Consider the following 14,731-nt stretch of genomic DNA (forward strand, 5'->3'; position numbering starts at 1 on the left):
TTGCACCAGAAAGAGGAAACCAGCGGCTGAACAACAGCAGCACGTTTAAGCTTGATAAGCTGTTGTTAGAATTTATTTAATATTACTTTCTACACCAGGATCTTTTTCTACGCAGCTGACAGCTGGTAACTGTGCAGGGGCGGATCTAGGAAAGTTTAGCCAGGGGGGCCGATAGGGCATGAACAGGGAAAAGGGGGCACAAAGACATACTTTTCTTTCTTATTCTCATTTAAAATATCTAGCTTTTAATTATTTAATAATTATCTGAATCTTACACCCAAAGTTTTAATGTGATGTAAAATGTATAGAAGTCCATTACTGTATATAGTAACTGTTAAGTCTAATATACCCTAGTAAGCTATAGTACTTTTTCCTTTGGGAAGATACCATCTGTGCAGTCGGCAATTCTGTTGAGAAAGATGTTGAATCTATTTAATTATTCTTGAAAAATAATTTATTTCTGTGCATTTTTTTCCACACTGCATCAAATTAAAGTTGATTACATCGATTAAGCATCATGAGGAAGAGGGTGGGGGGTGGTTCCCTATTTTTTTTTGCTGGGAGTTTGCAACCCTATTAGTTAGCAGAAATATTAAGCAACCTAAGTACTCTTTAAAATACCAGAATAGGGAGGATGGAGTAGGTTTAAGTTTATTAGATTGATCAGTTTTGCTGAACTATGAAATATTTTGGGTGCAGTGTGTTTTTTTATATACAGGTATAACAAAATAGCTTTAGTGTTGTTGTTTATTTAAACTTGAGTATGAACTTATACAAAATGCAGCAAGCTATTAAAAAAACAGTTTTATTGATTAAAAAACACTATATCGGATTCATATCGGTATCGGCAGATATCCAAATTTATGATATTGGTATCGGTATCGGACATAAAAAAGTGGTATCGTGCCATCTCTAGTTTAGATTGGAGGGAACCATTTGCTGGGGCAACGTGTTGCCCTGGCCTTGGTTAATCGTGGTGTCCCAGCTGCGCCAGTGTCTCGCAGGTCGCATGCACTCTCGTCTTCCTCCCACAGCTGCAGCCAGCATCAACAAGTTTAGACGTCTCTGGTGACGCCAGTCTCCTCTTCCCGCCCAGTGCACTAAAACACTCATGTTCACAGCTCAATGATCCACCAAAACCTTAGCTTTAAAATCCTGGAAAGGGGGAGGAGACTAGAGAGAAGTGAGAGGATGAGAGGCGTACAGCACAGGTTAGAGAAAGTGGGCAGGAACCCTCTGCTTTCCCCCCACTTAAGTTTCGTTTCTTGTCGCTGGCACTTCAAGGCACTTCAAGGGAAACTGCCAGAGAGGTGAGATATTTTTGTGTGAGTGTGTGTGCTGTTCATTACCTTATTTTTCTTATTCTAAGGAGCTTGGAAAGAAAGCATCTGGACTTCTTTAAGTTTCTTGAAGACATTTCTTCTATCACCTGAGAAGCTTCTTGGGTTCTAAGAGCAAATGGTGGAGAGTCCCAGATTTGCTCTTAGAACTGAAGAAGCTTCTCAGATGGTTGGAGAAACGTCTTCAAGAAACTTAAAGATGTCCAGACGCGTTTCTGTCCAAGCTCCTTAGAGTACGATGACCTGGATGACTGAGAACCTTCACAGACATATTTTTTTCTTATTCTTTCTTTTACTACGACATAAAGAGTGTTCACGAGGCAGGAGATGCTCGTGGGCTTTAAGAAGCTTTAGGTGTTTTTCTTTTTAATGAGCTCTTATGGGAACCTGAGTGTACTTTAATGACATATAAATGGGGAAAAAAGGGCTCCATTAGCTGCAAGTCCTGCGCTGACACGGGGCACGCCCAATCCTTTGATTTTCATAATGTAGGTCTCCATCAGGGACAAAAGGGCCACAAGTTGGAACCCAACTTTGTCAGGATTGTTTTGCACCTCTGGGTTGTCTCTGAATATTATCCGTGAAGCTTTGTGTCAGGATCCCAGACAGGGCACATTTACACACAACTTCGAGTCGCTCGCCTTGAGGGCATAACCGATTAAGGTTAAACATTCATGTTTGTGCAACTGTCGCTCTCTGTGCACCCTCCTCCTGCTGGTTTCTATCTCACCCACCCCTCCCCCTTTTTTCTCTTCTTCTTCCCTTTATCCTTTCAGTTTTCCATAGAATTTCCATAGGATTGCGTCGGGAAGTGTGACCTTATTTTTCTTCCTCCACCCAGAAAAGCTCTGCACCATGTCTGCTCCTGGTAAGTGACTGTATTTCACATTTGTGCTGACTGTTTTCCTTTCTTCATTGGGAGAAAATATGAAGATGTAAGAGTGTTTTAAAAATGTGAGCAGAAATTCCGGTCCACCCCCCCAAAAGAAAAACTACTCACTTGTTATCACTGTCACGGTCAGCAATGGCAGACCGACCGTGGAGTTGAGGAAAGTGGGACCCAAACGCTGGACTCTTATAGTGAAGGACAGTGGATTTATTTATAGTGAGTGGAAGAACAACAACTATGTACAGATCCAGCACTGTGGCTCCAGTGGCGATTCCTCTGTGAATCCCACACAGTGCACGTGTCCATAAACAGTGAAAAAGGTGACAACTACAAAACCCGATTCTGCTCCGTGATTTCCCCTCGAGACGACGCTCTTCACTCCCGACTCCTGGTGACACAAAACCACACACAGCTCAGCAGGAAACCCACAGTAGCGATGTCGTTCACACAAACACCCATCAACAGAGGTACTTTACAGGTTTAACATAGTATAATCCCGCACTGACTGGAGCCCCGCCACCTTCCTAAGCAGGACTCTCTTGATGAGGCCATCAGCTGCAGCTGGTGGAGGCTAACGAGCAGCAGGTGCAACAGCCTCCAGTGCGGGAACACTTCCGGGTCACTTTATATATCTTATACACATGCTACGGCAAGGGGGAGCCAGGACGACAGTTGACGAGAGACACCCAGAATGGCTAACCGAAGGCCCCCAGCAGGGACCGGTCCCATCCAACTATCAACCAATAACCTGTCTCAATACCACATAGAGGCTCCTGTCAGGCATAAAAGCGGCTAAGATGAACAGGTATATGGCTCAATACATGAGTGGAGCACAAAAAGGGATTGCCAAGAATACCAGAGGTGCAAAACTCCAGCTACTGATAGACCGAGCAGTTGCCCGAGACTGCAAGACTAGGCTGGCCAAACTGTGTACTGCCTGGATTGATTACAAGAAGGCCTATGACTCAATGCCCCAAAGCGGGATCCTGGAACGCCTAGACCTATACAAGATCAACAGGACCCTAAGAGCCTTCATCAGGAACTCAGTCGGATGTGGCGCCAACTTCAAGCCCATAACACAAGTCACCATCAAGTGTGGGATCTACCAAGCAGATGCTGTGCCCCCACTGCTGTTCTGCATAGGCCTGAATCCCCTCAGTGAGATCATTAATAAGACTATGGAATGGAGCAGTTGTCAGCCACCTCCTGTACATGGATGACATCAAGCTGTATGCCAAGAGTGAACGAAACATCGATTCACTGATCCACACCACCAGGATATACAGCAATGACATTGGAATGTCGTTTTGACTGGAGAAGTGTAGTCGGACGATAACAAAGAGAGGGAAGGTAGTCAGAACTGAAAGCACTGAATTACCAGAAGGCAACATTGCAGAAATCGAGGATAGTGCCTCTGGATCCCACAGACAAATGGAAACCATGAAGAGGCCACTAGGAAAGCTTCAACCACCAAGTAGAGGGTCAGGCAAATCTTTAGGAGTCACCTGAACGGTAAGAACAAGATCCGGGCTATCAACACCTACAGTACGCCCTGCCTGTGATCAGGTACCCTGCTGGGATAATAAATGGGCCAAAGGAGGAGATAGAAGCCACTGACATCAAGACAAGAAAGCTCCTGACCATGCATGGTGGGTTTCACCCCAAGTCCAGCACCCTGAGGCTGTACGCTAAGTGGAAGAAAGGAGGCCGGGGACTAGTGAGTGTCAGCACCACAGTCCAGGATGAGGCAGTGAACATCCGTGAATACATCAGGAAGATGGCCCCAACCAACCACGTGCTCAGTGAATACCTCAGGCAGCAGAAATCCGAGGAAGAGGAGGCACCATCATGGAGGGACAGGACCCTGCACAGTATGTACCACCGGCAGATAGAGGAGGTGGCTGATATCCAGAAATCCTACCAGTGGCTGGACAAAGCTGGACTGAAAGACAGCACAGAAGCACTAATCATGGCAGCACAGGAACAAGCTCTGAGCACAAGATCCATAGAGGCTGGGGTCTATCACACCGGGCAAGACCCCAGGTGCAGGCTGTAAAAAGATGCCCCTGAGACAATCCAGCACATAACAGCAGGGTGCAAGATGCTAGCTGGCAGGGCATACATGGTATGCCATAACCAAGTGGCCGGCATAGTATACAGAAACATCTGTGCCGACTATGGCCTGGAAGTCGCGAGGTCAAAATGGGAAATGCCAACTATGGTGGTGGAGAATGACCGAGCTAATCTGTGGGACTTCCAGATACAGATGAACAAAATGGTGGTGGCTAACCAACTGGAGATAGTGGTGGTAGACAAACAGAAGAAGACGGCCATAGTGATCGATGTAGCAGGTCTGAATGACAGCAACATCAGGAAGAAGGAACACAAGAAACTTGAGAAATACCAAGGGCTCAGAGAAGAGCTGGAGAAGATGTGGAGGATGAAGGTAACAGTGATCCCAGTGGTAACTAGCTAAGCAAGTGGCTCCAGCAAATCCAGGAAAAACATCAGAGATCTCTGTCCAGAAGAGCGAAGTCCTAGGAACAGCTAAGATACTTCGCAGGACCCTCATGCTCCCAGGCCTCTGATAGAGGACCCGAGCTTGAAGGATAGAGAGTGGAATTTATATATATACTGTATATGTAGCGTAGTTTTTATGTGTGTATATTTATATTGTCATTCATACTCAGAGTTGATGGATTGTTTTAGTTTTTTGTGATCTCTTACATTTAATGGCTTTTTCCCCTTGTATTTCTTATTTGTGCTAAATATTGGTAAATATTGAGCTCTACTTTCTCAAGTTGGCAACAACCGAGCTCATATATTCAAATTCAGTCAAATCAGACTGTCAGTATATCTGAACAGATTTCCCCTCCAGTTTACCCAGGTGCTCCAAACCAGTCATCCTACCCCATGTCTCAGCCCAGTGGAGGTCCATGTCCAGTTTCTCCTGGATATGGACACCCCAGTCATGGCCCTCCACCGGGCTTCAACATGGGCTATACAAAACAGCCTAAGGTCATGTACCAGCCAGTACCCATAGGGCCAGCTCCAGGCCCTGAATACGGTGGCCCATCAGGGGGGATTTCACCAGCTCCTGGAGGTCCAGCAGTCCCCGTTGGTGTCCCACCTGGACTTGAGTATCTCACACAGGTAGGGCAGAGAAAAGTTAAACCAGTGCAGTTTTTTGTTGTTTTGTTTTATATGCTGTCCTGTCCAGCAGCTTTTGGAGTCACAATTATGATCTGAATGCACTCTTGTGCCAAACATATTTTGCTTTTCCAAGATGAGCTCTGAAAATTCACTGTAGGCTCCACTTGTTCATGTCTTTCCTTTATCTATCTAGTTATTCCTTTCTATTAGTGTTATATCAGTCATTGGATAGTAGAGAGCTTCCCAAAGTGTGGGGCCCCCATGGCAGGGGGGGCGCGGGATGAAAAGGGGGGGAAAAAAACAAAACGCTTGGACACTGCTAGCACGGGCGCCTACAGAAACGCAAAGCAGGAGATGAAGCATAGCTGAATATGTTTCCAAACCAACTTCATTCTAAGCCTAGGACTAGAAAATATGGTGAAGCATGTCTGCCCTTTGGTTTCACCTGCACAAGTGCCAAGGTAGGTCTCCCCTGCAGAATTGCTTTTCCCTTCGTCGGGAGCAGCGCTGGGCTGTTTAAATCACGGACAAACAGTATCCCACATTCTGGATTTTTAGTTCACAAACACTTGCTGTAATGACTAACTACTCCTGACATTTTGGAGATGTTAGCTCTGTATACAGTAAAGTTACAGCGGGATACAAATAATATCAGGCTGATCCTGCCAAGATTTGTTCCACCGGTTCAAATCACGGACAAACAGTATCCCACAGCTGTTTATGTTTTTGAACCCATTTTGCACAGAGAGGCATTTTTTGAAAAATGTATTGATAGCAATGTCGAATATTATTATACAGGAAAAAAAAACAACTACACGTAAAATAATCACATCGTGACGCCTCTGCCTTTGTAAATGGAGGGACAGTAACTGCGTGTGTATATGTAAGCGTGTAAAACCTGCAGATAGTCAGATTAACAGTATTTTGTCTCTATCTGCCATTCTGCAATTCATCTCATGTAAACAATAACGTGGCGCACAGCGTGACGTGAAAAAAGGCACATACCTTTGACGTTGCGTGACGAACTCTGTATTCCTCGTCCACACGTAAACACAAAAAAGGAGTTTTGAAAAATCTCAGTTTTCAGTGATTCGAAACGCCGTTTACGTGTGGACGAAACAGCTGCGTTTTCAAAAATACCCGTGTAGGTGTGGACGTAGCGTAAAAGACTTAGTAGTTTATTTTCGTACTACCTGTAATTTATTGCAGATTACTTGTATTTGCTTAATTGTTTACTAAATGTTTGAGGTGTGAAATAAACCGCAATGGAGCAAAATATGGGTGTGTGTGGTTGGAGGATGTGTGCGTGCGTGTGCGTGCGTGTTCGGGGGGGCGCGAACAACACGAAAAATGTTCGGGGAGGCGCGAACATCTTTCTTGTAAAACAAAGGGGGGCCCAGCAAAAAACGTTTGGGAACCACTGGCATAGTATGTTTAGTATTACAATATCCAGGCTGACAGGCAGAATAAAAAATAAAAAGTCATTGCAATCAGGTGATTGTGAGTGCTGTGGCATTGGTTCCAGTGTCTTGTTAAATGTCATGAATTTTGATCAGAATCAGAATCGCGTTTATATATATATATATAAAAAAAAAAAAAACACCCAGCACGCCCCTGCGGCCAGTTTATCCTTCAAGCTCGGGTCCTCTACCAGAGGCCTGGGAGCTTGAGGGTCCTGCGCAGTATCTTAGCTGTTCCCAGGACTGCGCTCTTCTGGACAGAGATCTCCGATGTTGTTCCCGGGATCTGCTGGAGCCACTCGCCTAGCTTGGGAGTCACCGCACCTAGTGCTCCGATTACCACGGGGACCACCGTTACCTTCACCCTCCACATCCTCCACATCCTCCGCGTCAGGTGTTGAGGAACCAGGGCACCCTGACAAAAAAGTGGGCTACTGGAACAAGAAGGCATCGGTGGGCAAGAGACGAAAACAGGGCGTTGTTGGAATATATATATATATATATATATATATATATATATATATATATATATATATATATATATATATATATATATTAGGGGTGCAACGATACACAAAATTCACGGTTCGGTTCGGTTCGATACTTTGGTGTCACGGTTCGATATTTTTTCGATACAAAATAAAATGTTCATGCCTTTTTAATTTGTCATTTATTAAAATTATAAATATATATTTTATAATTTTAATAAATATATTAAAATTATATATATATATATATATATATATATATATATATATATATATATATATATATATATATATATATATATATATATATTAGGGGTGCAACGATATTCGTATCGATATTGAACCGTTCGATACAGTGCTTTCGGTTCGGTACGCATATGTATCGAACAATACAACATTTGTAATTTATTTTATCAACTTTCCTTCTGACGATGCTGTCTGTGTTGAGCGCTCAGTGAATCTGCGTTCGACTACTCCGCCTAGGCTGCACTGTCGAGCGCAGATCCACTGAGCGCTCAACACAGACAGCATCGTCAGAAGGAAGAGAGCAGGGCAAGCTAGCAAGACAGAAGTTAAGCTCTCCTTGCAACATGGACCTCCCCCACCCTCATTCAGATCTGGTGTTTGGAATTATTTTGGTTTTCATGTGACGTATGACCCTGAAGGTAAGTGAGTCATGGACTAAAGTAAAACAGTATGTTGGATGTGCCATGCAATGCTCAATTACATGGGTGGGAACTAGTGTGTTAGCGCAGTTAGCTCGTTAACGTGTTGGCCGTCTAGCCCCATGCACTGGGCGGTCGGCGGTAGCTCGTTAACGGAGATTTGCCGTTTTGTGGCGTTAAGGTCATTTCAACGAGATTAACGTGAAAGCACTAGTGGGAACACAACGAATTTGACTGCACATTTACGCCGACATCATCCTAGTGCAAAGACAAAAACAACAAGCATGCTACTAACTTTAGCCGAGTCATTTAGACAGCTGTTAGCACATGATTCTCCTTATGCTGCTGAGAATATAGCCCAGAAGAAGCGGATAGTATAGCTTTTATTTTGGAAAGAGACATTTCTCTGTAATAAACTCTCTTTTCCAAAGATGAGTGATTCCTCAATCAGATACAGGGCTTGCAATATCGCTAGCCCGACGTCCTGGGGCTAGCGATTTTTTCAGTCGGGCTACCAAAATCTATCTCTTCCCTGCCCATCGGGCTATTGTAGGAAGGAAAAATATATGTCAATGCTTTTGCATTCTTTCAGAAATGTAGCTGGGTAATTATGTCATTGGCATCGGTGAGCCACTGTCAATATGTGACATATTGAAATCGCTTTTGAATTTGCGCTTGTTTCTTTGCTTTCACTTTGCAATCGTGCGAACTGTGTATAGAGAGCAACAGCACTGATCTGTGAGTGATGATAATTTGTGCACCAATTCCTCTGACATCGTCTTATTAATCGTTAGCTTACTATGCAAACATGACAAGTGAAATCTCCCGCAGCAAGCTTAAACATGTGAGAGGTTGATCGCGCAGAGAATCGCTGAGCTTATGTGAGTGCGTGTGTAAAAGCAGCAGGATATATATTTTAGTTCTGCTGAGCCAAATAAGACAGGTCAGGGTGAAGAAGTGACAGCCAAAGAAAAGCTTACCACAAAACGGAGAAGTTATGACAAATCCTGTGACAAAACAAATTTCCCACGTGTGGGACTAATAAAGGTTATCTTATCTTATCTTATCTTATCTTATCAGACTATAAGGCAAAAAGAAAGTGCAGCTTTATGGTTTCATGGACAAAATAATTTCTGTGGCTGCAATATGACGAGCTAAATAACCAGGGCTGCACATAAGTGGTCCGCAGGTGCGCATTCGCTGTCAAAATAAAAAAACACGCACAAGGGTTAGGGTTAAATTTAAAAACTGTACTTTTGAGTTAAAATATATATTTATAATTTTAATAAATGACAAATTAAAAAGGCATGAACATTTTTTTTGTATCGAAAAAATATCGAACCGTGACACCAAAGTATCGAACCGAACCGAACCGTGAATTTTGTGTATCGTTGCACCCCTAATATATATATATATATATATATATATATATATATATATATATATATATATATATGTATATATGTATATATATATATGTATATATATATATGTATATATATATATGTATATATATATATGTGTATATATGTATATGTATATGTATATGTATATATATATATATATATATATATATATATATATATATATATATACATACATACATACATAACAGGGTGTTGTTGGAATGCTACTACACAAGTAACCCTGGCGGAAGGGGCTACATGAATAGGATGAGGGACCTATGGATTTTTCGATTCCCAACATCCACAATGACGACGAAACAACTAGTAGCTCAGTGTTCCAACATTCGAAAGAAGGGACTGCTCTCACATCTAGAGATTGAAGAGGTACAACATAAATGCTACGGCAAGGAGGAGCCAGGACGCCAGGTAAGGGGAGAGATATTATCACCCCCACCCAAGATTGGGTACCAAGCCCCAAGTGCGATAGGAGAAGGATTGTTGAGTGCGAGAGGAACTGACCTGAAAGATAGGATCATGGCCAAGCTTGAAACCTAGACCCCCCGTAGCTGGTTACCAAGATTAGTCAGTTTCCTTTTTAAAATAATACGCGAGGTCAGTCCCGTTGGCCATTTGAACCCAGTTAAAGATCACATTCAAAATTGTTCTTTTAAAAATCCCTCTATAGGATTTATTTGTGCAAATATTAAAGGAAACATCTCCCAAGCTTGCATTATATACACATTAGTGCTTGATTAGCTTTGCAGACAAAGAGAAAGAAGGTATGTTTGTTTAACCAGCAGAGTCTGATGGAGCTGAAATACTCTATGGCTTAAAGAATGAATTTTTATATGGGAAGGTCATTTGCATTGAAAATGCCTGATACGTGCTTTTAATTGTTTTTAGAAGGAAGAGACTTTCAGATTGCAGGATGTGCCACAGAGTTGCTTTATTTTCAGTTTGCTTTCTCTCCTTCGGTTTTAGATTGACCAGATCCTGATCCATCAGAAAGTCGAAGGTGAGGCGCGCATCTTGTACAACACAGAATATTTAATCCTTCAGCAGCTCATAAGCAGCTGTGTGTGAGGCTTAAAGCCTTTCAAGATGAAAACGAATGGAAGAAAAATTATATCTGCCCTTGAAATTCCTTACTTATTGTTACTTCATTGCTCACCGTTTTCCCTTCTCTTCTCCCAACCACGCCCAGCATTCATCTGTTTTGAGAAAAACAGACAGTATGAAATCAAAAACAGTCTGGGTCAAAAGATCTACGAGGCCAAAGAGAAGAGTGACTGCTGCGAAAGGAACTGTTGCGGCTCTCTGCGCAGCTTCGACATGAAAATAAAGGACAACATGGACAGGGAGGTCATCCGTCTCATCAGGCCTTTCCGCTGCTCCTCCTGCTGTTGCCCCTGCTACCTGCAAGAGGTCTGTCCACTCTAATGTTTCTGTGTTTGAGTAGAAGTGACTTGGCTAGTGTTGAAAGAGGTTAATGGAGTCATGTTGCATTCATTTACCACACCTAGACCAATATTGTTCCCGGTCAAAAGCATTTTTGGTGTGAAATCTGAGTACTCATCCATCATATCTGGATTGTTGTATTTGATCTAGATGTGCTGGTTAATCTTTAGCTATATTAAATATCTGAAGAGACTCAAATAGGGAAGAATAAACTCTTTACTTTCTGTAGCACTCTGTTCGTAGTTTATGTTAAGACATACCTAATCACTTTTTTTGATTAAATAAAGATAGATACAAAAGTTAGATCAGATAAAGGCAAATAAATCAAGACATTACAGTTTTATAAGGGGCAATGAAATTTTTTTAATGTAATGTAGAAATTAAAGGAAAAATCTGAAGATTTTAAGAGAAATGCGAGCTCTGTAGTTTATTTTGTGACACTTACACTTACGACAGCTCATCTCCTGTTCAGGATTTACTTCTAGTCTTCAGGAATGTTTTTAGTGGAGCTGCTATAAAAGTCTGATTTATTCCCCTGCCTCTCTTAACCCTGCTGGATTTAAAATAGTTTTTTGGGTGTGAAGTGGGCTAATTTACTGCTGATTGGTCCAGGTGACCAAAGAAACTGCTCTGAGTTATCAGTGTGCTCTGTCCTGAAACCAACCGCATGCAGATTAATGTTCTCTGCATTGACAGTCGATTGGAGCTGCAGACCCTGCCTGTATCATTAGTGATCATTGATGTGAAATTGGAGTCAGTTTGACAAGGACACTGGTATTTGCTTTTTATGCAAGTTTGAGTTTTATGGTGAAATGTACAGAGTGCACAGTGTAAGCAGTTAAAAGGAGGCTTCCAGTGAGCAGTCAAAAAATTAACAGCTACTAACCGGAGTCCATCCAGGCATGCTCAAGAAGATGGTCTTGAGGCCAAATTTAGGGAAAGCATTTGATTCAAGATCTTTGTGATCACCCATTAAACACTGTTCTACAGCCTGTTTAGAACATCAAATTCAAATGTTATTATCAACAGACTTTGATTATTAAATTGTCAATGTGTTTATCACTTTGATCTGCTTTTTCCCCCCTCAACAGTAAATGCACTGTGGAACAGATGCAGACAGCGTGACGTTTTATTTATAGCTGTCAGTGTCCAGGAAAGAGAGCAAACCAAGCTCTGTGAAATAGCTTTCTAATTTTGTGCAGAGCCACTATGTGTCTAACTAACTATGTGACCAACAGATGGAGGTCCAGGCTCCACCTGGGACCACCATAGGGTACATCAAACAGGACTGGCACCCCTTCCTGCCAAAGTTTTCCATCCAGGGAGCAAACAAGGAGACACTCATGAGACTGGAGGGGCCCTGCTTTGCCTGCAACTGCTGTGGAGATGTCAACTTTGAGGTGAGCTCAGAGGCTCGTTGTTTGTGGGGGAAACCGAACTCTGAGTAAATTTCATCCATCAGCCAACAGTGATTTGTTACAGATCCACTCAGATAATCTAAACAGGACTGGTAACAGTCACAGAGATGTTGATGATGGTTTTAATTAAGTCAGGTAATAATTGGGCAGTTAATAATTATAAAAAGAGGAGCTTTGGTGGAGGTTTGTTGCAAAGCAGCTTGCAGGTGAATTGCAATTGTAGGTAGGCTAAAGCAGCTTAAACAGCAGATCAGGTCAGCTAATCTGCCAGGATTGCAGCAGAGCTTGATTTTTGTTTATTACGTAATCTTCTTGTGTTTTGGTGAGCTTGCTTGTCAGTATTTTCTCCCACTCGTCCAGTTACTTTTCCAACACTAAAGAGCATTCATGGAAACACATTTTTCCCATTAGTTTGACACCAAGTGAATGATCCTTAGTGCTGCTGGTGGTCAGATTGTGTTACCTTTCATACAGAACCAAAAAAGCTGTTTTATCTCCTGGTAAGCTAACTGCACATTAAGCTCGTATTTCTCAGTAAGAAGGCAAAACAAATTTAAACAAATCAGCAACAATGTGAACAGTTTTGAGTGTTTAAGAAAGCAATTGTGGCTGAGAAACGCTGGTATTCTTATTGTTGTTCAGCTCAAGGGGAAAGATGGCGACACCCCCATTGGTCGCATCAGCAGGCAGTGGGGCGGCCTTCTGAAGGAAACCTTCACTGACACCAGTAACTTTGGCATCCAGTTCCCGCTGGACTTGGACGTGAAGATGAAAGCTGTGCTGATGGGTGCCTGCTTCCTCGTTCCTCACGATGTAGATGGACATTGTTGATTTTGAAATATGTGGTGTGTTGCTGAATAAAACAATCGAATACTTTTGGCGTTGCTCTGCGGGATTTCATGTTCTTTGAGAAAATCGGAGAGGCCAACAATTGCAGCAGTGTGTTTTCATAACAGAGGAAAACGAAAACATGGGGGGATGCCCTGCAATGAAGGTGTTTTCCTGTTATGTACTGGGCTCCAGACTAACTTTTGCCATGATTGCACTGGTGCGCCTAACCTTTTTTTCTTAGGTGCACCAGCACAAAAGTTAGGTGCACCCAAATTTTTCACCCGAATCGCTGAACCCCACTGTTTTACATATTCACTTTTTTTTTTAATTGCTGTGCATACAAACAATATTGATTTGTAAATGATTAACTAACAATCTTGTGAACACAAAGTTCTTTATTTGGAGCACCATTCTGCAAAAAAGATAAGTTACTGAAAAAGTGCTTGTGCTTAAAGTTTTTTGGCACCCCTTGGCAATATTGTAGGCAATGTTAAACTTAATCATCAGCCTGGCCTGGCTTTTAATAGCAGATAGCCTTAAAAATATTCTGCAGTAGAACAAAAACTGAAGAAAACGTGAATGAACATAATTAACATGAATCAACATATTCAGCAAAAGGACTAGATGTTACAATCCCTGATAATGCATTGCTATAAATGGAGAAAATCTTGAGGGATGGCTCTTATGAGGAAAGGCAACCAGTGGCACTTCCATTCCCATGTTATTACGGCTGATAGGGCATGAACAGGGAAAAGGGGGCAAAAAGACATACTTTTGAAATGTAACCCTTTCAGTACCAGTTAGATCACATAATTGTAATGATTTAGAAAGAGATAATTATTTTTTTAAAATTAAAACTAGAGATGGCACGATACCACTTTTTTATGTCCGATACCGATATCATAAATTTGGATATCTGCCGATACCGATATGAATCCGATATAGTGTGTTTTTTAATCAATAAAACTGTTTTTTTAATATCTTGCTGCATTTTGTATAAGTTAATACTCAAGTTTAAATAAACAACAACACTAAAGCTATTCTGTTATACCTGTATGTAAAAAACACACTGCACCCAAAATATTTCATAGTTCAGCAACACTGATCAACTAATAAACTTAAACCTACTCCATCCTCCCTATTCTGGTATTTTAAAGAGTACTTAGCAGAAATATTAAGCAACCTAACTAATAGGGTTGCAAACTCCCAGCAAAGAAAATGGGGAACCACCCCTCACGCTCCACCTCATGATGCTTAATCGATGTAATCAACTAATTTGATGCAGTGTGGAAAAAAATGCACAGAAATAAATTATTTTTCAAGAATAATTAAATAGATTCAACATCTTTCTTTTACAGAACTGCAGACTGCACAGATGGTATCTTCCCAAAGGAAAAAGTACTATAGCTTACTAGGGTATATTAGACTTAACAGTTATATACAGTAATGGACTTCTATACATTTTACATCAGATTAAAACTTTGGGTGTAAGATTCAGATAATTATTTATTAAAAGCTCGACATTTTAAATAAGAATAAAGAAAAGTATGTCTTTGTGCCCCCTTTTCCCTGTTCATGCCCTATTGGCCCCCCTGTCTAAACTTTGCTAGATCCGCCCCTGCA

The 14,731-nt window shown here is 41.7% G+C and overlaps 1 protein-coding gene across 1 annotated transcript; it reads left to right on the forward strand.

The window, feature by feature from the left end:
* Positions 1–1,045: 1,045 nt before the first annotated feature.
* On the forward strand, positions 1,046–13,158 carry LOC120720211 (phospholipid scramblase 2-like). Its single transcript, XM_040009847.1, has 7 exons — positions 1,046–1,310; positions 2,117–2,208; positions 5,108–5,382; positions 10,383–10,416; positions 10,606–10,826; positions 12,098–12,259; positions 12,920–13,158. The coding sequence occupies exons 2-7, from the start codon at positions 2,196–2,198 to the stop codon at positions 13,106–13,108; spliced, it is 894 nt and encodes a 297-aa protein (XP_039865781.1). The 5' UTR covers positions 1,046–1,310; positions 2,117–2,195; the 3' UTR covers positions 13,109–13,158.
* The last annotated feature ends 1,573 nt before the right edge of the window (positions 13,159–14,731 follow it).

The sequence above is a fragment of the Simochromis diagramma genome, unplaced genomic scaffold, assembly GCF_900408965.1.
Source record: "Simochromis diagramma unplaced genomic scaffold, fSimDia1.1 OVJJ01000274.1, whole genome shotgun sequence".
NCBI lineage: Eukaryota > Metazoa > Chordata > Actinopteri > Cichliformes > Cichlidae > Simochromis > Simochromis diagramma.

Coding starts and splice junctions, on each gene's coding strand:
- LOC120720211 (XM_040009847.1), top strand. Junction 5,383..10,382: donor GACTTGAGTATCTCACACAG/GTAGGGCAGAGA, acceptor CTTCGGTTTTAG/ATTGACCAGATCCTGATCCA. Junction 10,417..10,605: donor GATCCATCAGAAAGTCGAAG/GTGAGGCGCGCA, acceptor AACCACGCCCAG/CATTCATCTGTTTTGAGAAA.